This window comes from Bos mutus, chromosome X (genome assembly GCF_027580195.1).
Source record: "Bos mutus isolate GX-2022 chromosome X, NWIPB_WYAK_1.1, whole genome shotgun sequence".
NCBI classification, from domain to species: domain Eukaryota; kingdom Metazoa; phylum Chordata; class Mammalia; order Artiodactyla; family Bovidae; genus Bos; species Bos mutus.
In genome coordinates, this window is record NC_091646.1 from 90,628,762 (window position 1) to 90,656,741 (window position 27,980).

The 27,980-nt window shown below is 36.7% G+C and overlaps 1 protein-coding gene across 4 annotated transcripts in view; it reads right to left on the minus strand.

The window, feature by feature from the left end:
* Window positions 1–5,687: 5,687 nt before the first annotated feature.
* The window catches only part of USP9X (ubiquitin specific peptidase 9 X-linked), a 114,546-nt gene continuing 92,253 nt past the window's right edge, over window positions 5,688–27,980 (minus strand). For 2 of the 4 annotated variants that reach the window (XM_070366149.1, XM_070366150.1), the window contains exons 32-45: window positions 25,755–25,945; window positions 22,657–22,830; window positions 20,110–20,251; window positions 18,187–18,940; window positions 17,690–17,813; window positions 16,964–17,189; window positions 16,369–16,498; window positions 13,533–13,718; window positions 12,861–13,081; window positions 12,579–12,667; window positions 9,571–9,727; window positions 9,113–9,373; window positions 8,721–8,816; window positions 5,688–7,276 (exon numbers count right to left, since the gene is read on the minus strand). In XM_070366149.1, the coding sequence (XP_070222250.1) occupies window positions 7,139–7,276; window positions 8,721–8,816; window positions 9,113–9,373; window positions 9,571–9,727; window positions 12,579–12,667; window positions 12,861–13,081; window positions 13,533–13,718; window positions 16,369–16,498; window positions 16,964–17,189; window positions 17,690–17,813; window positions 18,187–18,940; window positions 20,110–20,251; window positions 22,657–22,830; window positions 25,755–25,945 (2,889 nt within the window). In that variant the 3' untranslated portion in view covers window positions 5,688–7,138. The remainder of the gene's footprint in view (window positions 7,277–8,720; window positions 8,817–9,112; window positions 9,374–9,570; window positions 9,728–12,578; window positions 12,668–12,860; window positions 13,082–13,532; window positions 13,719–16,368; window positions 16,499–16,963; window positions 17,190–17,689; window positions 17,814–18,186; window positions 18,941–20,109; window positions 20,252–22,656; window positions 22,831–25,754; window positions 25,946–27,980) is intronic. The other 2 variants (XM_070366153.1, XM_070366151.1) reach the window with 1 other exon arrangement.

Genomic DNA, 27,980 nt, shown 5'->3' on the forward strand with positions numbered 1-27,980 from the left:
TACATCTGAAAACCCCAGCAAGGACATGCTGACCCTAGCATTTCTCTGGAGAGAATGCAAATGACTTTATACTCAGGATTAATGACTGCATTTGATGACCAGAGACCACAGCTTATGAGGGATGTAAGGCTTATCAAAGTATAAGGTTTTTCAACACTCACTACATTCTACTCTGGCCTGCACTCCTTCCAAAACAGTATATTGGAAGCTTTTCCCTGTAAGAATGGAGTGTCTGCTCATCTCAGTGTAAGAAGCCTACTTCAAGTGTCTGATGCTGAGTGGATCAGTGCTAAACAAAAACCCAACATCTGATTTATCTACCACTTACGTTACTAGTTACAGTTAACTAATCCAAGCTTCAGTAAATCAGAAAGGCAAATCTGTTCATATTTTACTGCAAATCTGAAGTTCTTTTTAAAATGGATTTGGCTGTGCTGGGTCTCTGTTGCTCCGCGGGCTTTGTTCTAGTTGCCGCAGTGGGGGCTACTCTCTATTGCGGTGTGTGGGGCTCTCATTATGGTGGCTTCTCTTCTCGTTGAGGAGTACGGGCTCTAGAGCACAGGTTCAGTAATTGTGCTGCGTGGACTTTTTTTGGTCTCCAGGCATGTGGAATCTTCTTGGACCAGGGATCAAACCCGTGTCTCCTACACTGGCAGGCAGGTTATTTTACCAGTGAGCCACCAGGGAAGCCCGCAAATCTCAATTTTTGGTTTTTGGCTTTTAATTAAAAATCTCAACCTTGGGGCAATAGAGAAGGCTAACTACAACCCAAGAGCTTGGGATTTAAATCTGACTCAGTAACTTTAGCTTTTAAATCTCTTTAGTGTAATACATTCATGGTCTTAGCCTCTGACCTAGTCAGACTTCCTAAGGAAGATATGGTTAGCAGCCTTGTAGGAATCCACATTAGGGCCATTTGGCTAAGAAAGGATTTATACTAAGTGCTTAAGACATTCTGAAAGTAGATGACTGGAAGAACTAACTACTAGCCTACTGATGAATAGTTTTCAGTAGTAATAACCTTCTAGATTTTTGACTTTAAACACGCAGCCTGAAAAAGCTGTTTCCCTATTCACCCAACAGAACACACTAATTTACATCAAGAACCCTTCAGGGGCACATCCTATACATAGAGACCTTTGGGAAAAGGATTACGAAGGGTTAACCTCTATTTCCTTGGTGCCCCGAGACACTATTCCTTGTGCATAGTAAGACACTGCCAGCCTTCACAATGTTAACACTTCCTTCTCAGTCCCACTAAGTGCACCAGATTATCTACTTCTGGATTCCAAAGAAGATGCACCCAGTGTTTTAATGGGTGGGGAAGAACTAGATGGCAACTCAAAGAATACACATCGAATCCTCATGTGAGCCCCCTGCCCCCAGGACTTGCGGAAAAACATTCCAGTGTCCAAAGCATCTGTTTTGAATAGTTTTACATCTATACAATTGAAAAGAAATAGGAAATGAGTAGACTTCAATTTTGTAGGGTGGTCCCCACTGGGTTCCCTCTGGGGCAGGACGTGGTGAAGGGAAGGTGAGGCTGGGGCAGCTGGTGTTTGACTGTCATTTATGTGGAAAAAGCCCACCACAATGAAAAACTTCTATTTTTAGATAAATGCTGATGGAGCAAAATGAGACGACCTTGTTTTCAGATGACAACTAAAAGCATTCCCATTTTACTCTTGAGCTGTGTACATTTCAGTGGAATGTCTTTAAAAATCAACTGATTTTATGTGGGTCTGTAATTTGTTTTGTGGAGGAAAGTTTTTAGTATAGTTTAAGAACATTTCCCTTGAGAATTTAGGTCCTAAAGCAAATGAATTATTAATAAAGCCTTTGCTATCACCCTAACTTTAAACTTTGAGGTAGAAATACTATCCATTTTCTACCTACCTGTAAATCATCAGATTATAATGAAGCAGTTCAAAATATTGGTGGCCATATACATTTTCATCGTTGGATGTGTTCATGTGTCTAAAAATACTTAAAAGTCAAACGGCTTAATCCAACTAGTTTTCCAAACTGCAGAATACTAGATTTATTCATCTTCTGGTTCTCATTTTTAAAAAACAAAGTTTGATGAAAATTAGGGCTATGTCTCTTTCTTTAGCAGTAATGCTTGCAGAAACTCAATTTAAGGGAAGTACCAACAGGTTTCTATGGAAGTCATATTTCTTTGGAACATGGCAACAAAAAATTGCTTTTCAGATACTAGAAAGCAGAGCAGATGGAATTTGTTAGACAACTGAATTTTCACTTCTATTAACACATCATGAGAAACGCTGGGCTGGAAAAAGCACAAGCTGGAAATCATGATTGACGGGAGAAATATCAATAACCTCAGATATGCAGATGACACCACCCTTATGGCAGAAAGTGAAGAGGAACTAAAAAGCCTCCTGATGAAAGTGAAAGAGGAGAGTGAAAAGTTGGCTTAAAGCTCAACATTCAGGAAAACTAAGATTATGGCATCTGGTCCCATCACTTCATAGGAAATATATGGGCAAACAGTGGAAACAGTGTCAGACTTTATTTTTGGAGGCTCCAGAATCACTGCAGATGGTGACTGCAGCCATGAAATAAAAAGACACTTACTCCTCGGAAGCAAAGTTATGACCAACCTAGATAGCATATTCAAAAGCAGAGACATTACTTTGCCAACAAAGGTCTGTCTAGTCAAGGCTATGGTTTTTCCTGTGGTCATGTATGGATGTGAGAGTTGGACTGTGAAGAAGGCTGAGCACTGAAGAATTGATGCTTTTGAACTGTGGTGTTGGAGAAGACTCTTGAGAGTCCCTTGGACTGCAAGGAGATCCAGTTTATCCTAAAGGAGATCAGTCCTTGGGTGTTCACTGGAAGGACTGATGCTGAAGCTGAAACTCCAATACTTTGGCCACCTCATGCGAAGAGCTGACTCATTGGAAAAGACCCTGATGCTGGGAGGGATTGGGGGCAGGAGAAGGGGACGACAGGGGATGAGATGGCTGGATGGCATCACCGACTTGATGGACATGAGTTTGGGTGAACTCCAGGAGTTGGTGATGGACAGGGAGGCCTGGTGTGCTGCGATTCATGGGGTCGCAGAGAGTCGGACATGACTGAACACCCCTCAAATATGTGACCTGCTTTATTGCTGATTTAAGTGAACTTTGAAACCAAGTGTTTGACCAATCTTGGTTTTAGAATGAAGGGTTGTCAATAGACCACAATCTCGTTTGAAAGGCTTAGATGTGAAGATACAAATTAAGGGCTGCATCCCTCTACTTACAAACATTTTCCTTTTAAAGTTCCCTTCAGATCAATTACACCTCTAATTTACCTTCCATTTAGAAAATCTTATTTTAATAAATAAAAGGGGAAACCGAAATTTAATTTATAAAGTTTTATTTTTGTATATGTGCTAAATCTTAGGAACTGTGGACAATCTTCAGTCTGTTGGCTTGTAAAAGGCTGAGAAGTATGTGATCTGGGTGGTGAGATTTCCTTTTAGGAATCTGGATTTCAAAATGCAAAAAAATTTTTTCACTCATTTGCAAGTTTAAAACATGGTGCACCTTTCCCCCTTTTTTCTTAGACCTATAAATTCGGAGGAAAAGTGCTACATTTCTGCAGACGTAAAATAATCTAAAATAATCGTAAATACAATCGGCAGCAAGTTAATACATTTAGCACTTCTGTAGTGATTTACCACACCCAAAACCTTATTTTCAAACACTAAACACTCACATAGGCGCAGGCCCTATTTTAGTTGAGCCCCACTAGGAAACCAGTACTGAACGTTTGTTTTAAAATCAGTAACACAAAAACTGGAGGGGAGAGAGCAGTGTTTACTTTCTCGGCAGTATGTAATACCTTCAAACTAGAGACCAAAATTGGGCACTTACGAAAAGGCAATTTTTAAAAATCCAGTTATAATTCTAAATAAGGCAGGATATATCCACCAAAATTAACCACAAGATTCAGCAAAGTAAGAATTCCAGCTGGAAAAATAAGAAAAAATGGAACTATTTTGGAGTAGTCATCTGAGTATTCACAGACTTGCTTTCATTTATAAATGTAATTCAAATAAAAAAGGCTCCTCATCTTTTTAACCCACTACTAGGGTTAAATACTTAAATTGTTATCATTCACTAATAAAAGTTAATCATGAAAAAAATATAAAACATTTTCATAATTCTAAATTTGTACACATAACAGCTGAAAGACAAGGCTGGGAAATTATCATTGAGAGAAAAATCAATGAAGACAAAAATCCCAAATATGAGGATGTTCTTATTTCTGCCTCGACAATGCTGAACATGAAAATTTGGTTGGTAGAGGGCTTAGAAACAGCAGCAGTATGGTTTTCGCCAAGTTGTGCACTGAAATACTTAGATCCAATAGGGCAAAGCCCTTGTTCACAGAGATTAACGATGCAAATAGCTTCAGTCTTTATGTTAACAGATTCTACTGTCTCCTAAAAAGTAACCATGCCATTTAGAATTTTCGGGGGTACTTCTCTGAAAGGAAGACTAGTGATTCTGCAACAAACATTTAAAGTGGGAAATATATATATGGCTCAAGAAATCAGTTGAGGGAGAATTAAATAATCTGTAGGCACTTTGAAGACTTGAAGTTTAAAATGTGCCATTTGTGTTCAGAAAAAGACCTCAAAATCACTGCTATGTTGCTCTTACAATAACATGCATCTTAGAATTTTCAGTTATACATTAATGCTTGCTTAAGAGTTAGAGAAAATAATTTGCACAAACAAACAAAAGTAACTCTTTCCATTCACTTTCCCTAGATCCTGATCACAGCACAGACCACTCTTCCTCAAGTGGAGGGGGAAAGGATTCACAGGCCCTCAAAGCAGCCAAGGTGGGATCTCCCTCCAAGGAGAAAAATTCACAGCCTTTTAAAATGTCAAGTGTTCACATCTAGAAGTCATTCGTTTTTAAATTAAGTATATTACATACTTTTGTTAAGGACCAGAACACACACAAATCAGCTCAGATGGTGTAATTTATGATAGCAAGTTGTTCAAATAAATTTAACCTGTTTTTGCTCACTGTTAAGGAGACTTGGAATTGAGGAACTTCTAAATTCAGGTTACCAATTGGAACTGCAGATGGTGTGTATGACTTTGGCTCACACTTAAACTCATATGTAATATACTTAAGGTAAAAACAGGCTCTATCCGGTGTCAATTTTCCTAATGTTACAGAAAACCTAGAAGCACAGGTTGACTACAGAGTACTTACTGCAGATAAGATATCCAAAGCTTTATCTTAAATACCTGCCCCCTTTCATCACAAAATAACAAATTCTCAATTTTGTTTCTGCTTTGTTCAATTCCAACTATAGCCTTTTTGACAAAACATTTGCCTATTAACTGAATTGTAAAAAATACAACCAAGCTTGTGCTCATTAAATATACATGTATATAAAAAACATACAAAAAGTACAAGATTGATTATGTTAGGAAACTTTTACAGTGTCAACATCCTGTTTTTGTCTTAAATCTTCAGTCAAGGGCCAAAGGTCAAATCTTTCTGTGCACAAAAACTCAATGTGACTGAACTCCTGAATTCAGGGTCATGTCTAGGTGTGCTATGCACAGAATTAACCTTAATATGCAGTCCTTAAAAAAAAAAAAAAGTAACAACAACAAAAAACCCCCAAACACACCACAGGACAAAAAGTTCTTCTTAAATCAAATTCTATTTGTGAATTCAGCAAAATAATTTCTATAAAATAAAACAGCAAAATATTTAAATAGAATAGGGTGGACTGTATCTGTTTGCAGGGGTATTTGGTTTTTAGACAGGTTCCAAAAAATTACACACATTCAAGTTACCAATTCTCTTTTAAATACAGTATTAACTGATGAATTTATCATCTTAAATGTTTATTCTGATATTGATACCTCAATTATATTAACCAGTTTTCTTTTTAATTAGACCCTGCTTCAAACATGAAAATTTTTGGAATAATGGAGAAGGAGCTAGGACAACTCTTGCTTTCAAGTGAAACTGTGACTGAGCGGCAGCTCAGCCAACATCTTGGTGCAATGGTGTTCCAAGTACTGTGGGTTTCTGATGACCTCCGCTTCACTGGGATCCAGCAGAAGGCAAGTTTTAGAAGGTTCTCCTAGTAAGCTCTACAAAAGAAACAAAACAAGCACACCAAATACAGTCTTCTATTATGCTCCGAGCATCCTGGCATAGCAAATTTTTGCATATTTGTTTTAATCTTTTAAAATTCCCATTACTGACACTTAAAGTTTCTTTATCCCACCCAGAGACTGAATTGTCAAACATTAAGATGTAAGCAACATATGTGTAACTGAAATCCACCTGTTTATCACACTTCTCCCCTTGTTTTTATATTTTATATTCTAGGTGTAAGGAAAAGCTCTGAGCAATACAGCTGTCACACTGGGACAACTGCTGTCATTATGGTAATTTTTTCCTCATTGGCTACACTAACCTGGTGTGAAGCCATGCTAAATGTTACAGCATAACTATAGCTTCAAAGTGATTAACCTAACATCAGAATAAAAAGGCAATGAAAAAGATCTAGAAACAATGTTACATCACCAATTTTCCACATCAACCAAATAATTTAAAGGTTACCAGCCTTACATTGCTCATAATAAAACTGACTCCAGTGGCCAAGAATGAACATGAAACTATTGGTGTGGCTGACATGGACGGGCTGTGGTTTGTTGCTGTTGGTTTATTTTTTGTTTTTGTAAAGGAGTTGATCCAACTGCCGTCAGGCAGGCAACACTGGTTGGAGAGTGCAATGGGTATAACAAGAAAATTAATTTTTGTAGGTTTTGTAGATCTGTGAGTCTCATCAAGAAAAAAGTCTTGCTTAAGAATTAACAGTCAGACATTAATATACTATATACACCTTTGCCATTTACACATTAGCATCAGGCCATTTATTACAAAACACTATACACTTTCCACTGCAGGCGAGTTATATATTGACAGCAAATTTCTGCAGATAAGACAGTGAATAAACTTTCCACTCCATATTGATTAGGAATAGTTTTTTCTAGTTTTAAATATTAGCCAGACACAGAAAAAGGTTGGACTGTAAGGCCTGGGTGCAGTCTTGATGGAACCAGCTAGTCGTGTGCATTTCACTGATCCTTCGTCTGGGGCGGGGACACTTCTTCACTGCCTTCGTAATTTTCTTGTGCTCGCTGGCCAGTTCTCTGAGGGTTGTTCATGTGATGTGCTGCTGGGCCTGTATACGGCTGTCCATGCACATGGTTATTCTGGGCGGGGAGACAAGATCTGCATGTTAAACTTAATATAGTGAACTTCAACTTTAAAGACCACAGGCTGAAGCTTGTGGAAATGTAAACATTTCTTTTTATTCCTGGGACTTAACAAGTAAATATGCCTGGGCTAATGATGAAAAACACTGGTTTGAAACAAAAAAAGATAGCCTCAAAGCCCCAAGGAAGAGCAGCGTAGGTGTAATTCTTCGGCCAAGGCGATTTAAAGTGCCCCAAATTATTCACATTCAAGTCTGACAAATAAGGGATAACACAGCCCATTATTGGTTGCGGTTAAAAAAAAAAAAATCACAAAAGTTCCAGAACACATCCACTCTCACTCTAAGCACCTTGGAACCTCTACACGAGAGATCTGACTAATGGCCATGAGGTCTGCGTAAGCGACAACCCTCAACACAGAATGATGGTAATGAAAACAACACAACATTGAAGATAATGGATTAATCAGACATGGTTAAGCGTGAGCTGTCTCAGCGCTGAGGGAAGTAATTCTTCTCCTGCTGGATTTGGGTCCTTAATGTTTTAAACTCCTGAACTCTCATTTCTCTGTACATTCCCACCACCCAAGCCAAGAAGATTTTAGCTTTCACTTTCTGTAATTTCTATTAGGAAAATAAATATCTTGAATGTGCATTTTCTAATTAGCCAGCATGCTTCCGCCTCTACTATGAACTGTAAGAATGCTTAAACAATGGTTCTGAAAGCATGGTTCCTAGACCAGCAGCAGCATCCCCTGGGAATTCTTAGAAAAGTAGATTTTTCTGCTCCCACCTCCTAGACCTATCGAATCAGAAACTCTGGGGTGCCCCTCCCTCAACAGCCCACCAGGGGATTCCAATGCTTGTTCCAGAATCACTGCCACAAAAGATCGAAATGCGTCACACCTGGGACTTAGACACGTTCTCATTTAGGAAGCTTCTTCATCTAAATTTAGTTATTGATCTTCTAAAAAAATTCATGGAAATCTGTCAAATCCCTGACTTTTTTCCAGTAAGTTTTTACTGTCATTGAAGTCTTGATTATGCTATGTAAGCAAACAGTTCTTCTTTCATTCCTATATCCAGGGTCTTCCTTCACTGCCATATTTCATGTCTCTACTCGTAGACCTGGCCTATTAGGAAATGTCATCTTAATCCATTATAGTAAATATTATCATTTTATATTGATACAAATAATCATAGTTTTTACTAACTTCATCTACTAAGTACAAGAGGGCTGCATATATTTGACCAGGAAACACCACAGGGGAAGCTCAAACGTATCACACTGTGACCCCATGCCAACCATTCCTCTTGATCATGCCCCCAAAGCTGGTCTAGATTATCCCCCTGTTACTTTACAGTGGCAACAGAAAACTTAGCCATCCTATAAATAATGCGTAAAAATTCTAGGGGATAAAAACACAAACTAAGCCTGATACCTGCTGATACTGAGATCCAGGTGAGTGGGGGTATAACGGGGCATCTTCAGGTGGAGGTGACTCATGCTCATCTGGGGCATCTTGGTCATCTGGTTCCTGATTTTAAATATTTACAAATAAAGAATTATGTAGGCAAATTCCATTTTTTTTGTTTGAAATAAAATCTTTAAAAAACCAACCCACTGACAAATTTTGTTATAGATAAAATAACTGAAAGAAACCTGATTTGGCTTCTCTCAGAAATACTAGATTCAGGCAATCTCCCCAAAATTTCTTTAAAAGATTCCCTCATTAAGACCACATATAGTATACATATTAATGCAAACAAAATTCCACATAATTCTTCCCCCATTATCATTAATAAACACTGGCCCTATAAAGTAAAAAATTACTTTGCTTTCTTCCATTTCTATCTGCTGCACACTGGTGGCTTTTTTTACCTCCTCTGGACAGAGTTCACAAGCTTTTGCAAGTGTCATCCTAGCACTATGTGATCTCTCCAAGAAATAACCATTTGATGTTTCATTGCTTTGCACTGGAGGAGACCAATTGTTGTAAGTGTATTGAGGATTGCCAGTGTATGGTCGTCTTTCAAGTTCATCCCCAAGCCATTCCACTGCCCAGGTCCACTTCCTTTTAAGATCTCCATTGCCCTTCAAAAGAAAATAAAGCTATGTATGTAAAAAGGTTTTGCAATGTTTTTCAAAGTTAACTTGAAATGACAACTCCAAATTCTTGTAATTCTCATCTTTTAAAACAGAATCCTTAGATTCAGGTTTCTATGCAATTATACACACACAGAGGTTTCTACACAATTATACACACACACACACAGAGAAAAAACCCTCACCTGTAGAATCTGGTAAGCAACAGGACAATTGCTAAAGAGCGCTACCATACATTTTATACACTGGTATGCTCTTTTTTGATAGTGATTCTTAGAGCGCTGGATTGTGTCAAACAGCCCATCTCGGTCATCTGGGATTCCTTTAAGTGCGTTGTGAATTCTGAAAGGGAACGACATAAATTAAAACTTCTAAAATCAAATAGCAGCTAACATTTACTAAGTGCCTACTATGGGCCATTCAATAAAGGTCTTTGATGTAGTCATGTGATCTATTATTTGAACATGTAAGAAAAAAAGAGGTTAAAAGGCTTGCACCCCAGGTCATATGGCTGCCTAGAACCAACTTATTTCTGATCCAAAACGACAAATATTGTATGATTTCTTATACGAGGAATTATTGTATGATTACTTATACGAGGTATTCAAAATAGGCAAAAGTTAGAGAAAGCAAGAATGGGTACAGAGTTTCAGTTTGGGATGATGAAAAAGTTCTGGGGATGGATAGCAGTGATGGTAACACAACACTGTACACTTAAAAATGGTTAAAACAGTAAATCTTGTTATGAATACTTCCAATTTTTCAAAAGATATTTTAAAAATTACCTGCCTGCAAGTCTACTCTGAGCTATATATCAAAAGAGAATTGAAAAACAGGTGTTTTTTTGAAAATACAAAATGTGTACATGAATGTTCACAACAGAATTATTCACAACAGCCAAAAGGTGGAAACCCAAATATCCACCAACAAGTGAACGAATATATAAAATGTAATGTATCCATACAACAGAATATTATTCAGTCAGGAAGAGGGATGAATTATAGATATGTACTCTAACATGGATGCATTTGAAAACTATGCTAAGTGAAAGAAGCCAGATACAAAAGAACATATTGTATGATTCCGATCACATGAGATGAATGGAATATCCAAGTCCTGGGTATTTGCCCATGGATAGACAAATCTAGAGAGACAGAAGCAGACGAGTGGGTGTCGGGGGTGGGGGCAGGAGGACTAGGAAGTGACTGCTTAAGTGGGTTTGGATTTTCCTTCCACAGTGATGAAAATGAATGGAATTAGACAGTGGTAATGGTTGCACAGCACTAAATATACTAAAAGTCACTGAATTGCATATTTCAAAATGGTTAAAATAGTGAATTAAAAAACAAATAGTGAATTTTATCTCAATAAAGAAATCAAACATGTAAAATATCATGTATGAAACGAGATGCCAGTCCAGGTTCGATGCACAATACTGGATGCTTGGGGCTAGTGCACTGGGACGACCCAGAGGGATGGTATGGGGAGGGAGGAGGGAGGAGGGTTCAGGATGGGGAACACATGTATACCTGTGGCGGATTCAGTTTGATATTTGGCAAAACTAATACAATTATGTAAAGTTTAAAAATAAAATAAAATTAATTAAAAAAAAAGTTTTGCAAGATTGGAAAAAATAAAATAAAATGAATTCATAATTAAGTATTAAAAACAAATAAAATAAAGAAATCTTACCTGTATAGTCAGTAATTTAAAAAAACCTTTTATACACTGTACATTTTACTTAATAGAATGTTTCAAATCAAAAGGCAAGTTTTGTTTTTTTGTATTACATGCATTCATAAAACTTATTTTGTTTGGAAATAACTTTGTAATTTTGCAAAGTTAAACAATCTCAGGCCACACAGTCAACCATGTAGAGGCTTCCTGCTATTTAATTGGAAACACTGCAGTGTATTTTCTGTTTTTACCTTCAGTTCTTTCAAGTGATAATGAATCAACTGCTTTAAAAAATACCATTTTTATCAATATTACCTTTGCCTCCCTTGTTCCTCAATGCCTAACAGTGCCAAGCCCATGGGAGATGCTCCATAGATACACAGTTTACCGAAAGACTAAAAGCCCACTAGGAGAAATTTATTTTCAAGCTTGGTGCCAGGGAATCATAACAGCAATCTTATTACACAAAAAAACAAATTCCCATGTTTAAACCAGCACATGTGCCTTTAGTGTTATTACTTATTCTAATTAGGGCTAAGATATGGCTAACTGGTTTAAAGCTATACATGTTTATAGTATTTTCAAAAGAAAATAGTGAAAACTTATGATTCCATTTCAACTGACTCATAAGTTTTAACTCCTCTGATCATACTGAGAAGGGTACTGGTAGTGTTCAAAATAAACGGCTACAGTTTTGGAACTATTAAATTTTGTGTTTAATGGAAAACTGATTTCTGGTTTAATTCAATTTTTATAATATTAACTGAAATCTATGATTGTTAATTTTGGTGAATAATTTGAAAATATTATTTCATGATTTCTGGCATTTGCAATCCGCACGAACACTCAAGACTTTAATTTCTCTTTAAGCATTTTGTTGTTACAGAACTTGTTTTCAGGTTTGTTTTAGTTATAGTGACAGAGAGGAAGCAGTCTACTATACAAAATCTTAATTGTTTCCCAACAAATTCTTCAATATATATTAAACAAGATTTCTTTAAACAGAACACATTTTAAAAAAGGTTATGTATTGATTGGTTGAAAAAAAATGTGCCCAGAGGCTTGCACGAGCCTAACTGTGTATCCCCCGGGGAGCAACAGCCTAGTAGCACTTGCTCAGTGCTCACACCGACTTTCAGATCATTAACTACAACGAATACTGGGACCCGCCTATACTTCTTTACCGAAGGGACTCTCACATAATTCTAAAACTAACGTAATCCAATCCTAAAATAACTCTAGAGCATCACTGATGAAATGGAAACATTTACCAAAAAATTCCTCCAAATATAAAACAACACCAACTGAAAGAAAAAGGTTAGTATATTAAGTATGCAACTTGGGCAATGAGAGGAAAAAAAAAATGAAGTTGTGAGGGAAGAGGGAACCATTTTATTCATCCTTAAGTTTTACAATAAAACATTTATTAGACTTCCAAGAGGTTAAAAATAATAAATGTGCTGTTAATTTCACTTACTCTAAGAACTGGGCAAGAAACAAAAAAAAGGGTAGCTACCTGTGAGTCTGCCAGGAGTCCTCAATCAGCAAGATCTGCAGAAGCAGATCCAAGTAGGGCCGGAGTTCATAAGTGTAGGAATATGCCACCTAAGAACAGGTAAAACGTGGTAAAGAACTTATTTAAAGCAGCAACACTGGTGATCACTTTGTAATGTGTAATGTATAAAAACATCAAACCACTATGTTGCACACCTAAAACTAGTATACTTGTATACTTACAAAGATAATAAAAATAAAATAACAAGTTATAGAGACATATGAATGTATATTTTCCTTTAACCTGCCAGAGAAGTTCACTGAGGACAGTAGATGAGAACTGAGGATTCTCCCAGCAGCAAAAACGAAGCAATTTGACGGTTTCCTCTGAGTTGCTGCAGTCCTCAATGATTTTCTTCACATAACTTGTCCTCACAAATAAAATGTCTGCCACGTTCTGCTGAATTGGCATTATAGGTTGTGATAAATTAGGATCACCAAAAGGATTGGGAAGAGGAGGGTTACCTAGAATACAGATTTGTCATCAATGAAAAACTAATCAGCTTCTCCACAAGAATATCCAGCTTTCACTACAGAAAATAGCTTTATCATGTTTTTTAAAGAAAAAAATAATATAGATCATTTCCCAAGTACAAAGAAAGTAATATGAAGCATTATAATGATCAGATATATCAAGATGATAAAACATAAAAGTTAAATACCAATACTGGTATTTTCTTATTTAAAAGTTAGTTCTCAAACTACTTCATAAACAAGATGCCAACCTCAGCAGCAAGTAGATAGAAAGATTCCCTTAAGCATGTGAAAACCATGCAGGACTCAAAATATAAAATATTCCAAAGCATGGACTTTCAAAGATTCTTGTTTTATACTGAAACTTCTTCAGAATCACTTTAAATATTTATGGTCAGTAGTACTTTAAAACCAATGTAAAGAATGGAGTATTTGACTTTACCATTGATTGAAGACTGCATTCTTGATGAGACATTGCAACAGCGGATTAGCTGTGACACTACCGAGTATAATTTGCCTAATTCAGCATACTGATACTTGATTGGAGGACCCGGACCTTCGTCTAAAGACACAAGCATAAAGGTAGCAGGTACACTCAATTTCAGAAGCTGTGTCTTCTCTGCCACACCTACAGTACAGAAGGGAGAAGCAGGAAGAGAGGGGAAGAATTATATGAAAGAACTGGGATGGAAGGGCTTCATAATAAAGTAGTTATTTTTTCTACAACCTTTATGATCAGAAGATTACTTTTACTTGGCATTCAGAGTATTATTAAAAAATAATAATACAAAAAAAATAATTATTAAAAAAATTAAAAGAACCAAAAATCTAATTGGAGTTAAATATTAAATGGTTAAACAGTGACTATGACATTGCAATCCTCGGGACACTTCTATGGCCTGGGGAGTCTCAGGGACCAGCCTAGACGGCAATCCTAAATGAACGCCGAAAATGGAGAAATCAGAATTCTCTTATAAATTGCCTTTCTTCTTTCTTCTAAGCCAAGCTTCTTGAAAGACGCCTAACCTCGTTCCCTCTACTTTCTCGTTTGCCTGCTCTTCAACCCATGCTTACCTGGCTTCTGCCCCTCTTTCTGGTTTAAAGTTAAGGGAATAGTTCTCAAATTGTAACCATTTCACCCTTTCTTGGGTTCCTCTCATTTTCTTTCTACCTCTTCTTGTTCTTATTTGAGTCCTCCTCCTGTCTCTTAAAAAGTGATGGTCCTCCAAGTTCCCATGTCAGGCTATCTCCTTACACTGTATGCCTTCCCTGGATGATCAAACCCATTCTAATGGCTTCAAGTTCCAGCTATTTTTATTCAGCTGATTCAAAAATATTTCCAAATAGATCCTGTTCTACCAGACACCTCTATTTGGGTGTCACAAAGACTCAAATTCCCTGTCCATGTTCTTCCTGTGTCTGCCCTGCTCAGTACATGGCACTACTACCTGGTCAGTTTAGCAAGCTGGAATTCTGGGCATCATTCTTAACATCTCTCCCACATTACCCTTCCCTGAATATCCAATCACCAAATCCTACTGGCCTTACATCTAATGAAAAGCACCAGAATTTGTCTACTTGTATTCCCCTCACTGTCAATTTCTCAGTATAAGCCACATTTCTGTCAACAGGTGGTCTAGGATTAAAAAATCCTCTAGTCTTACTTTCCCTGTAATCCATTTCACACTGTAGCCAGGATGATCTTTCTAGAAGCCACGTCTATTCAAAATTCTATAATGGATCATCAATGCCCTCAGGATAAAGTCCAGAATCTCTCAAGGCTTGACAGAATAGCACAATTAGAGAATTCTGCTCACCGCTCCTGCCATCCCCATATTACATCAATTCTAGTCAGATTGAATAACCTTTCATTTCTTCCATGAGCCATGCTGAATTTACTTCCAAGTCTCTGCACCTACTGTTCACTCTGCATGGAAAAATTCAACCAATTCCTACAATCACTTTCTCCATTAAGTCCCACACACTCCCCAAATCTGGTCAGGTACCCCTACTGATGTACTTCTACAGCATGCTGTATTTTCCTCATTATTGTCACATATTTTATGGCAAGTACCCTTTAATTTGCTTCTATACCCCATTAGAAAGTAACAGTCTTATTTACTGCCATGTTCCAAGAAGTATAATAAATACAAGTCCACAATCCCTATTTGAAATCCCTAGATTCAAACAGCTCTTTTCATCAATATAAACAAGTTCACTCATAAAATGTGTTTGAAAATCTGGCCTGAACTGACAAGAGCTATTACAGTCTTCCATCCAAGCCCTCTCAATGTGAATACTCATATGTATGATTACAAAGTGCTGTCCTGGACACTGCTCCAGGGATGTTACATAATTCATGGCATATGCACTATTTTACCTTTCTTAAACCCGAACACTTCTGAACCCCAAAGCCTATTGGTCCTAAGGATTTTGCATTAAAGTTTATAGACCTGTATTTGCTTTCAGCAGAGAAACTTTAGATTTCATTATGGGCAAATGATGAATGCTTTTTTAGACAGGGAATACCTAAAAAAGGGAGTTGAACAGAGTATAATTTTTATAAATACCTAAGATTTGGCACATCTAAATGTGAAGTACAGATTCCCCTTATGCTTGTTTGTGTAATAAATATTCTTTTCAACTGCAAATATGCAAGTATCTTTAGTATGGGGAGGTAAGGGAAAAGACGACAAATACAAAGTAGAATGCTGCCGTGTTAAAAGGGTTATGGATCATTGGTGGATTAGTAAGTGACACCATAAAACCTGGAATGACAGTCATGTTTGGGTTTAGAATTTAACAGAAATAACAGGCAATTTAAGTGAATATTTATATTATCCTCAACTTTTAATTTCATTTACTTCAACAAAACTTAAGTATAGACTAAATCCTTCACCCAACCATGGTGAATATTACACAATCATCTGGGACCTTTTGAAAATGTGGATTCCTTGTGTTAGTTCTGAGAATTCTTATTCCGTTGGTTTGGGATGGGGCCTAGGAATCAGTATTTTCAAAAAACCAGGTCTAGCACCACTGCTTTAGGAGATAAAAATATGATTAAGATACAGATTCTGACCTGTGTCTGAGCAGAGATAAGACACATGCATAAATAAAGTACAAGGGAAAAAGTGTAGCAAAAAGTTTCAGATAAAATTCATAGTAGGTTTTATGAAACACTTTCTGTTTTAGACCAGGTTATATTTCATCACTTGACTTCAATGATTTCATTGCTTAATACATTAAAGCAGAATTATGAAAACTTAAATTCTTACCTAAATTGGCATACATTACGAACAGGTTGAAATACTGCTGTAAATGACGCCCATGCTCTGAAACTTCTCTTCTCAGCAGATTTAATACTGCTCTTAGTAAGTGATCACTCAGGCTTAAGTTGTCATAAGCCTGTAAAAGATGAAAACATTGGTTGTTTTCCAGCAACAAGATGCAGGTACGATATAATTCTCTTTGCATAAAAACGGAAGACGCACATAGACATGTTAAATATAGGCAGAAATTTCTGGAAGGACTGATCACACAAGGAACTATTAAAAAGGGTTGCTTTTTTAGGAAAGGGGATGAATTAAAATTCATGTATAACAGTAAGTGTATAACTAAGCCACTGAATGTAACTGAATTAACAGAAAATTCTGTTAAGTTTTAAAGAGCCAATAGTCACTATTCATTGCTGGGAAGTACTTTTTAATGGAACTCATAGACATTGAGGCATCAGATCACATGGTTATTACATGCTCATGCACATTTATTAGGTAAACATCTCAAACAGATGCACATATGTGTGGCTTCAGCTTCCAGGAAACAGAATTCATGTGTAAGCATTTAATCATTAGTAGTAAACTGGGCAATTACCTGACTAGAAGGTCCTGGAGATGCAAAAGGCGATGGACATGGCCCATCTTGCAAGGAAAAATGTGCAATAAAAACTATCAGTTTTGCAAATGCACCTCTCACTTCTGCACTAGGGCACTCCAGAAGGTATTCAGAGAAGCGATTTGAAACATTAAAAAGGACATTATGAGCAAACCAAAATCGTACATTCTTGCTGTGACGAAGGAGAATACATAATGCATCATACCTAAGACAAAACAAACAAAATCCTAGGTTCAATGACAAAAACGATAACCCCCATTCCCTTAACATCTTACTATTAGAATAGTTAAGTAAATATTGTTAAATCAAGGTATGATATAAATGGTCTCTAAACTTCCGCAATTAGAAACAAATTCATTTTAAGTTTCTACCTTTTTAACCTATGGCTGAATGTAATCTAGGGAAGCTAAAATGTAATCATTTTGTGATTAGATAACCTTTAAGTATCATCCTGTAATGTTTTGTACACAAAAGTCAAAGATATGATACACTATAACAGAAGCCGGCTCCTGAGTAATAAAGGGCCACATTTAATCTCAGGAATTACTTAAATATGATTTCTTTCACTATTGCTACCAAGATTTTTTAAATTCTGCATTCCAAATCTGAAACAAGATTATTAGGGCTTGGAAAAAATAAAGCAGTATATTAAAGAACCAAACTAAATGCCAGTAATAATAGGAATGAAAATCCAAAACAATGTACCAATCACTGGCGGAGCCACGGACTATTTTCTTGGTGTGAAATCCTGTGGTAAAGAGGAACCTAGCGGCAAGCTGAATACTAATCATTGTGATTTCTTCTGCTTCAGGCAACAGGTGATCTTGCCCTATAAATAAAGTGCAGATTAAAAAATAGTCAAATTTGTATGCCCAAGCCCCGTTTTCATACAAATCTGCATTACCTATAATTTTCCAAGCCCCAACTATGTTAAAACCCCTGAGGCTGCTTATGAAATAATTCTGTTCATTAAAGCAAACTTCAACTAGTGCTTGAGTAAATAAACACAAATTGTTATAACAAACAAAAGCTCCTCTGTCTCTAAATACCCAGATAATATATAATGCTCAAAGGTAACAGTCATCTGAAACAGGACTTGAAAACAATCAGAAAGAAAGAAAACAAGCATGTTGATGCCTGCCAAGAAATCCTGCAAGAAGAGGTATGCTTTGTTACTAAGAAGCTAAATTCTTGATGCTTACCTGGAGGAGGATTTAAGTAAACACCATTACATGTAAGCAGTTTTTTCATAAACTGAAAATATTCCATACTGTATTGCATTCGGTTATGCATGAATTGCACGTTCTGTTTCCGTACACTTCTCTCAATGGCTGATGGCATAATAATCTGATGGGGTCTTGCGGTGATAGCAAGCTCTGATATGTATCGTATCAATTCATCGCCCTGGTCTATTGTGTCCAATCGTTCATAAAAAAGTATATAAGCATTCCACCACCTTTTCTGGCGCCTGTATGACATGCGCTTCATCATGTGATCGAATACTTCTCCCATGTACTCTCCACCGAAACACTGGTTTTTCATTTCTTCATCATCATCCATTTTACATTCAGTTACATCTCCATCATCAAATTTATACCAACGGTTTCTCTCACCATCTCCTCCATTCCTTTGAATGATGTAAGAATAGTAATGTCCTCCGCTTGCTTGACCGCTGTGTACAAGCACCCCCACAAGTCTGTATTTCGTGCTTCCTGCTGTCTCACTGTCAGACTGCTCATTCTGTTGTATCAACTGACTCTCTGGGTTTACATTATCTCCTTCCAGCTTTGCAACACCTGCAACTGTGTACGGTTCCATGTCCAGCTCACGAGGAAATTCAAAATAATCATTAAACTTGATTGCACATTCTCTTTCCCAATCATAGTCGAATCGTTTTAGTTGGATAGCAAGAACAGGAGGTAATTTTTTAATAAGCAAGCGCTTTACAGTATCAACCTAAAATGAACAGAACAAATTACTAGATGTTCTTATAATCCACTGCAAAAAAACACCAAACTTTAAAACTCTATTATTAAATTCTCAACACTCATCTGAAATTTTAAGTGTTAACATAACGTGATAGTGAACATAATCAGAGCAGTTCTGTCAGTTTATAGTTTATGTTAACTGAAACAAGTCATACAGAAGGTACTCTGATGCCACTTGCTACCAACTGCAAAAATTAGTGATTTACTCGCTGCCTGATTTCTATGTTGGCAGTATTACCTAACCATTATTACCTGTTTGCTATTGTTATTTTAATGAAGGTGTAATTTGCTGTGAGCCAACTACAGAAATATAATAATAGCAGCCAATATTTATTGGGCAGTTAGGTGCTACATTATATGCTAAATGCTGCCCCAGTAGTAACATGTATAATCCTCACAACCCTCTCAAGCAGGTACTACTGAACCTTAAGCATGAGAATGAGGAGCAGTTGAGAGATTTAAGTAACCTGCCTCAAGGCTTAGAGCTTGAGTGGCAGGGGTATGACTTTACAGATCATCTCAATCTCTAGATTAACCTCTCCAAGTGGTATGTGAAGTCAAAATAATACAGGTGACTTAGAGGTAAGAGGGTTTGGGAGCCCAGAAAGATACTATTAAATGCCCACAGACAAAAACCAGTACCAGGTGAGTCACAAAAAAATTGATCCAAGTGGTTTTAAAAAACAGGTGGTAGAAGAAATCTTATGTGGCTACATAAAGCAATTAACAGTTAGGTTTCAGCGAACTTCTCGGTCTTAGCTAGTAACTCTGGATGTGAGAGGAGCAATGTTTTCCTCTATGAGCTCTGTAGCTTTGCGGAGCTCAAGCAGTCTGGTCAGATATGGATGAAAGGTGCCTGTGTACGTCAGACAAGAGATTGTGGTATTAAGCTATTGCGACCTCTAAAGTGATTCACTCTTATCTTTACCTGCTTCCCCTAGCCCTTTCTGGTACTAGCTTCTCTTTACCTGACAAACCCTTTAAGTCCGTTATCTTAACTACCTCTCTGTTACCACTGTTAACAAAGCAGGGCAGGGAATAAAGAGGGCAAATTTTGAGAACAAATGAAAACAATCATTCTTCCAAACCCATTATATGTAACCATCATTATTTTAAACAAAACTGGGCAATCCATACCTTTTTATTGCATTTTTCACAATGATAAGCATTTGCACCTTCTAATAAATCTCCTTTGACATATTGTTCCAAAGAATCAAGAAGATTTTGGTGATTTCTAATGTCTACATTCAAAGTCGTAAAAGATTCTTCACACTCGTATCTAAAGATATTATTTAAGAAATGATCAAAGAGAATTTATTCCTTAATTTTCTAAACATCTTACTTAATTATGGGCTCAATGTAAACCACTTTTGCAATATTTATAATAGAACACAAAAGCCATTAAGTTAAAAAATGTACTCATAAATGACAGTTACCATTTACAGGCCATTTATCCTCTGCTGGGCACTACATTAGATTGTTTACACACTATACATAACAGGTTCTTTGTCTTCACAACAAATATTTTCTATGACCATCTCCGCATCAGAGATGAGGGAAGTGGGGTTCAGAATGTGAAGATTACCAGGAGAAATGGTGTTCTGAAGCTAGATCTGTCTAGCTTCACAGCTCCATCTCTATATAGTCTACCATGCTCCTTCCGCCATCATCTGTTTAGATTATAATGAGCTAAATTTCTAAATGTTTCTCCTCTTCTATAATGGAAACATTACTAAAGCACAAGTTGAACATACAAATGAACATGGGCTAAGCTATCTGAATAGGAGCCAGAATCCCACCTTTTGGCAATATTCTACCAAAGGAATTTTCAGATTTGTGAAGAGACATATTTATAAATTTAGAACATAGGATGTGAGAACTTCACTCTCAACCATTAAATTAATTCACTGAACAAATATATGCTGTGCCTACCATGTATAAAACACTGTGGGATAGTCAGTGTTTAAGATGGTCCCTCGTATTAAGGGCTTTTCAATTTAGTTAATGAAAAAGGCATTTGTAAGTGACATGAATGGAATATGAAGTATTAAGCAAATTGTTATGATAACTAGGGAAGAGCCCATGGATGAGAAAAAAGAAGTCCGATTTTATGATTTCAGGTAAAAAATTGGTCATTCGAAAAATGAGAAGTCAGCAAAGTTTCTCTGTATGTAAAAGGCCAGAGAGTGAATATCACCAGTTTTTTTGGGCCTTGAGGTCCTTATAGCAACTACTCAACTCTGTTGTTACAGTGAGAGCAGTCAGACAGTTGGTAAAGGAGGGGGTATGTGCCAATAAAACTTTACAAAAACAGATGCAGGGCTGGACTTGACCTATGGTCCACAGTTTGTTAACTGTTATTCTAGATAAATACCCTAAAACAGACTGTCACAGGACTCTCATTTATGTAACCTTCTAGCATGGAACAGGACTAGTTTAGTTGTGGAGTAGGTATTTGAACTTCAGGAATTTTACTTAAGATTATATGTTCTCTGGACATTTTCACTTAGCAAAGAAAACCAGTAATTTCCCAATATTTTTGAAAACTGTCTATAAGAAACCAAGAAAAACTGACCAAAACAGCCAGAAAAGTTTTTTTAAATCAGTATAAAATCAAGAGGTTAAAATGACAATTTTATGGTCTACCTAATAATGCACAAAGTCTTTCAAAAGAAGCAAAAGTTGCCCCCTCTGTGTAAACAATTTTATGGCCTCATTCAGAATGAATAGCTTAACATTTATATATAATATTACCACTCCCTCAATCATTTCCAAAATGAAATGATTCTAAAATGGTTCAAAAATGAAGCACCCCCCACTAACCATATACACACAACCTATGACTATACATAATGCTCTTTTGTTCCTGTTGTTCAGTTGCTAAGTTGTGTCCTTGTAGAAAATACTGCCTTACTGTGATATTTTGGTGAGAAGGGACTTCAATAACTAACATTAATTAATTGATGACATACAAGAGAAGTTCCAAAGTAAAACTTCCATAGTCATAAACGTGTATCTATCAGTAGTAAATTTTAATAGTTATTTTAACTATTTTCAATAAGAGTTCTTAATCAACTTCCCTTTAAGAAAAAAAAAAAAAAAAAAAACCCAAACAAATGTTTATATTTTTTGCTATAAATGCTTTGTGTGGGAAACATACCTTAAAGACAATGACAGTAATCACATACCTTAAAGACAATGACAGTAATCAATGCTATTTTCAAAGAGTCAGCATTTCATTTGTATAGGAAATAGTGCCCCACACTTGTCATCTTCTAAACTTAACATATTTACAATATTATTAACTATTTTAAGATAAAGGAAAAATTCATTAGTAATACCTGTATATGCAAAATGCCATGTATTTTCTTAGGCATGATCATACATAAGGACATATAAGAGTATAAAATAGTAAAAGCTTAGGTGGAGTTAAAGGAACCAAGTATTATTTGACAAAACCAAACAAACAGATCCACAAAGTTCATGTAACTTTTCTGTTGTTAAACTTCATTGTAATAAAATGAGAAGACAAACAATCAACCTCCTCCAATAGTAAGGTACGCACAATATATAATTCATCCCATCTCATGTATTTAAGTAAGTGGTAGCATTACCACTTCACTTTTTTACGTAATTAATAATAAACAGTACAATATACATATAAAGTATGCAATTAGTACTCACCTATGTGGGCAGCCTTGGCAAATCTTCTGATCCGCAAAGGAACCTCCTAAGACTTTACTTAGCATAGCTGGATGTCCTAAGGCTTTCAAAGCTTCATCTAAACTATCCACCAATGAATTAAAAAATTCTAAAGCATCATGTTGTTCACGAAGATTAACAGGCTCACCCCAAAGCCTAAGAAATGAATGGAGTTAAATATGTAACGTGTGACAGTCCCAGAACAATAAATACAATATATTTTTCAGGGAAAAAGCAATACAACCTAAAAAACACATATAAACTGAGATTTTACTCCTCAATTACATGAGGAAGTAGGAAAAAAACAAATGCTCTTTATGTATTGATTGTTGAGTAGGAGAAAGTAAGATTCACAGGAAAAGTGGTACTTTACTAGGAAAGAAATACCACAAAACTACAAAGAAAAACTACATGGTGATGTTACTATATGCTTCTCATTGCACTGCATTCAGAGGTATTTCTTCTTGCCAACAAAGTTTAACCTGAATCTAATCATGGGGAAAAAATTACACAAATCAATAAAGCACCATACATCATGACAAATTAGGGAGATTAATTTAGAGATGACTGAAGAGCTAATAACCAAATTCTTGTGATTCTTTCTAGGATACCAGTCTGAAATTGGGGGAAAAAAATTACAAAGACTATTTTGGGGAAATTGGAATATATACTGATGACATTACTGAATACTATATTTCATGCATATGATAATTGTATTAAATATTATGTAGGCAAATGTCCTTATTCTTCGAGGATACACTTTGAGGCATATGAGGGGGACCAAGAGTAATACCTCCAACTATCAACTAGTTTAGAAAAAACAAAAACCAAAACTCAAGTATACCCATAAGCAAATATGGCAAAATGTTAACAACTGGTAAATCGGGGTGAAGAATATGCATCATAAAGGTGATTCCTATACTACTTTACCTTTTCTGCTGGTGTGAAATTTTTCAACATAAAAAAGTAGGGGTGCGAAATGTGGTCAACTCACCCACATGTACTTAAGAGTACATCACAGGTCTAAAGTGTAGATAATCCAAAAGTGCCAGTCTAGACAAATTGAGAGCTCCACTAACAGGGAACAATGAACTCAGAAGCCAAAAACAGCAAATGTATTACAAGAAGAGTGAGAATTATAACCAAACAACAAATTTTAAGACAAAAGTTCAAAAAGTTTAAGAGTAATAATCTGGAAGAGAAAGAACAGAAATGCTAAAAGCCTTATGGCAGAGATGGGACAAGCTAGAGAAAGAAAGAAAACTTGGAATAGTCAGAGGAAGGTGAGAGTTCTGCCAGGTGATGGGACTGCAAGAGTGAAAGCGGAGCTGGGAAAGGGGGGGTGGTGTGCAAGCCAGTAAGTGTGGATTAAATAGGGGGCCTAGTTAGAGCAATCGGTGGAATTTATATGGTGAGTCATACGGAGATCACTGTATTAGAAAGCAGTGGTTTCAAAAGAAATCTAAGTAGTATCCTGGGAGGGAAAAGGGCAGCCACTATGACTGAAGCAGAGAAGGCGGACCAGAGAGGCAGTGTCAGGTGACCCTGGCTCCCCGCTCTCAGCTGTCTGGGAGATACCCTGAAGGGATTCTAAGGAGTAGTATTTAAGGGAATACCCTGCTGGTCCAGTGGTTAGGACCCCATGCTTTCACTGCCAAGGGTCTGGGTTCAATACCTGGTTGGGAAACTAAGATCCTACAAGCTGTCTGGTACAGCCAAAAAAAAGAGAAAGGAGTACTATTTAAAAACAAAAACACTATTACGAAGGATTAGGGTGTTTTCATACATAGTACTACATAGTACAGATACATAGTTGTGTAACACTACAGTATTTTAGTACAGTGCATGACACAGAGGTAATAAAAAAAAAGGTGAAATAAATGAGGCCAGAGAAATAAGATCAAGACATAACTGAACAACAACAAATTCCACCCCCCCTCAGGTATTTATCACACCTTTCCTATAAAATTGTACATTAGACTAGCCAAAAAGTTGCTATGGGGACGTTTCCTTTACAGATCTACTCTGGCTATTAAATGAAAGAATGATAAACTAGGATGTGACCATTTTGTAGTACTGATTAAACGCTGCATTTAGGCAATGATAATCAATGGGTGTTATCCTAGGAGGCAGACAGACATTATATACTTCTCCTCACTGAGCTCACTGTTATCACCTATGAGGTAGGCCTTGTCTATCCACTCCAAGAAAAAAATAACAGCGGAACCTGATCGAGCCTCTAGCTCTCTCTACCTGTTTATATGACATGTAGTGAACTGAGGAAAACAAAGCACCACAGGGATCTCAATAAAATCCAAATGGGAATATGTATGGAGTGAACTACTTATTTGTTTTTTATCCCCAACAAGTAACTACAAGGGTGAAAAAAGAAGAGACTACAGAGACATATCAACACCTGCAGCATATGGACTTCATTTGGGTCATGATCTCAAAAAATTAAGTAAAAAAAAAATTATGAGGTCATTGGGTAAAACCAAACATTGACAAGGATATTAAGGAATTTTTAAAGGACACGATAATAGTATCATGGTCACATTAAAAAAAGACATTAGAGATACACACTGAAATATTTATGGGTGAAATTATGCATCTGCTTCTAAAAAGAAGTAGATGGGAATGCAGATTAAACGGCAACGAGTTGACAATTATTGAAGTTGAGTGATGAATACATAAGGGTTCATACTCTTCTCCCTACGTATGTAAATATTATAAGCTTTCAAAATAAAAAATCGTTAACATCTTAAGAGACTAAAGAATGCTGCCTCTTACTAAGACATTTTCTACCTCCTTTGGGAATAATGAGAAAACAAACCCAACTATGAAATAAAGTTTGACTATTACTACTGCTTAAATATTAAACATAAAAGTACTTTCCAGTATAGGTTTTAGAAGTTTAATGTTAGTGTCATGAGACGGTCATAAAGGTTTAAACAATATCCCAATTACTGCTGCTGCTGCTAAGTCGCTTCAGTCATGTCCGACTCTGTGCGACCCCATAGACGGAAGCCCACCAGGCTCCCCTGTCCCTGGGATTCTCCAGGCAGCCATCCATAATTTACCTGAACTGTTTCCAAAATCCTCTGGGCACATAGTACTGTAGTCGAGAAGCAGCTAAATGACCAAAGATGACCTGAAGGTGTCTCAAAACACCAATATTGTACTCTTTTCTGTCTTCTGTTTTACTTAATGCTGGTTTGTCTTCAAATTGTTGAGGGTATCCAAATACATCATCTCTGGGATCAACATTGCTCTGGAAAGCAAAACATATCACTAATGAGCTAATCGAACTTCAAAGTATAGTAAAAATTATGTTGAGACAAATGCTGAATGATCAGTGAACAAATCACTTGTATTTCTATTCATTTCCAAAGCACGTAACGTTCAATTTATAAATTTTAATTTACAGTATCAGAGTTTATCCCCACCCATTTCACATAAGAGTTGTCCTAAGGAATAACTATGTATTTCAGAGGTAGGTGATAGAGCAAAGGACAGTGAGGTAATTAACTCAGGCTGTACTGGTCACAAACGCAGGCTTTGCTACTTATAAGGCTAAGTGACTTTGAGCAATTAAGTGCCTCGTGTAAATGGGTGAACACACTCTTCATGTAGGTGTTCTGAGGAGGATATGAGATAATGTATGCAAACTGCTTAGACTTGTAAACATTCAACACAATGTATATGTTAAGAGAGTAGTACTCTTCAACAAATGGTGCTGGAAAAACTAGATATCCATATGCAAAGGAATGAAGTTGGACTTTCCCCTAATACTATACACAAAAGGTTATTCAATGTGGATCAAAGATTTGCTAAAACTACAAAACTCTTAAAACATAGAGCAAAACCTTCAAGACATTAGATTTGACACTGATTTACTTGATATGATACCAAAAGCACATGCAACGAAAGAACAGAGACATATTGGACCTCAGAAAAATGAAAGAGCTCTGTGCAAAGAAACTGGAATCCTAGGACGCTATTGGTGGAAAATGTAAAATGGTGTAGCCACTGTAGAAAACAGTTCCTAAAGAAAAATAAAACTATCAAATGATCCAGCAATTCCATGCCTGGGTTCAACAACCAAAGAACTGCAAGAAAGATCTTAGAAGAGATATTTGTATACCCATGTTCAGAGCAGCATTATTTGCCAAAAGGTGGAAGCAGGGACTTCCCTGGCGATCCAGTAGTTAAGATACCAAGCTCCCAATGCAGGGGCACAGGTTCCATCCCTGGTTGGGGGACTAAGATCCTACAAGCCGAGTGGCAAAAAAAAGAAAAAAGTAGAAGCAACCCAAGTGCCCACTGATGAATAAATGGATAAACAAAATGTGGTACATACATTCAAAGGAATATTATTCAGCCTTTAAAAGAAAGGAAATTCTGAGACATGCTGTGAAATGGATATTACATTAAGTCAAACAAGCCAGTCACAGAAAAATAAACATGGTACGGATCTACTTTGGTGAGGTACCTACAACGGTCAAATTCATAGAGATGGAAAGACAATGCTGGCTGTGGAACTGTGTGTGAGACCTAGATGTAGAAATAGAAATGGCCAGTCCCTGCTCAAGAGAAACTTAGTTTAGCAAAGGAAAAAAGCACACAGGCAAAGAAAGCAAACCTGGGGAAGAGTTGAGGCAAGTGTATGTTTCAGAAGCCCTCCCTGTGATTCAACCACTCAAGAGCAAAGAGTTTGGTGACTGAAGAGATGGAATGAGAAAAGAACCATTTAAGACATTTGCTACAGACAGAGCACACTCTGGCTTCTCTCCTCGGCTCTCACCAACACCATGAATGGGAAAAGGTCAAATAAAAACAAAGAGATACAGGGTGAACACAAACATGACCACAGTCTCTTCTTTAAAGAACTATGCCATAGTTAGGTCAACTCTGATCCACCACTATCTAATTTATTCACAGCTTTATTTCTGCATTGGATACTTGGCAGGAGCCTAAATTTTGTCCGAAGTAGAGAGAAGCTTGTTTCCTAAGTAAAACGAGTTATGATCTGGGAGAAAGGCAAAAGCAATCAAAAAGAAAGCATAGGTAATGAAACTGGTATAGTATATAACAGCATAAATGGAGATACATAATTAAAATATCAAACAGGAAAGTAAAAGTGTAATTAAACTATTATTAAAGATGAAGGTTTTTATCATCATACAAACTCTAAATTAAACCAAACCTCCAAAAGTTAGTACATTAACTGTTGCTTTAAAAATATAAACTATCATAAAAATCAGCTGTAGTTGAAAGTCTCATAGGCAGTGAACACTATGTCGAGG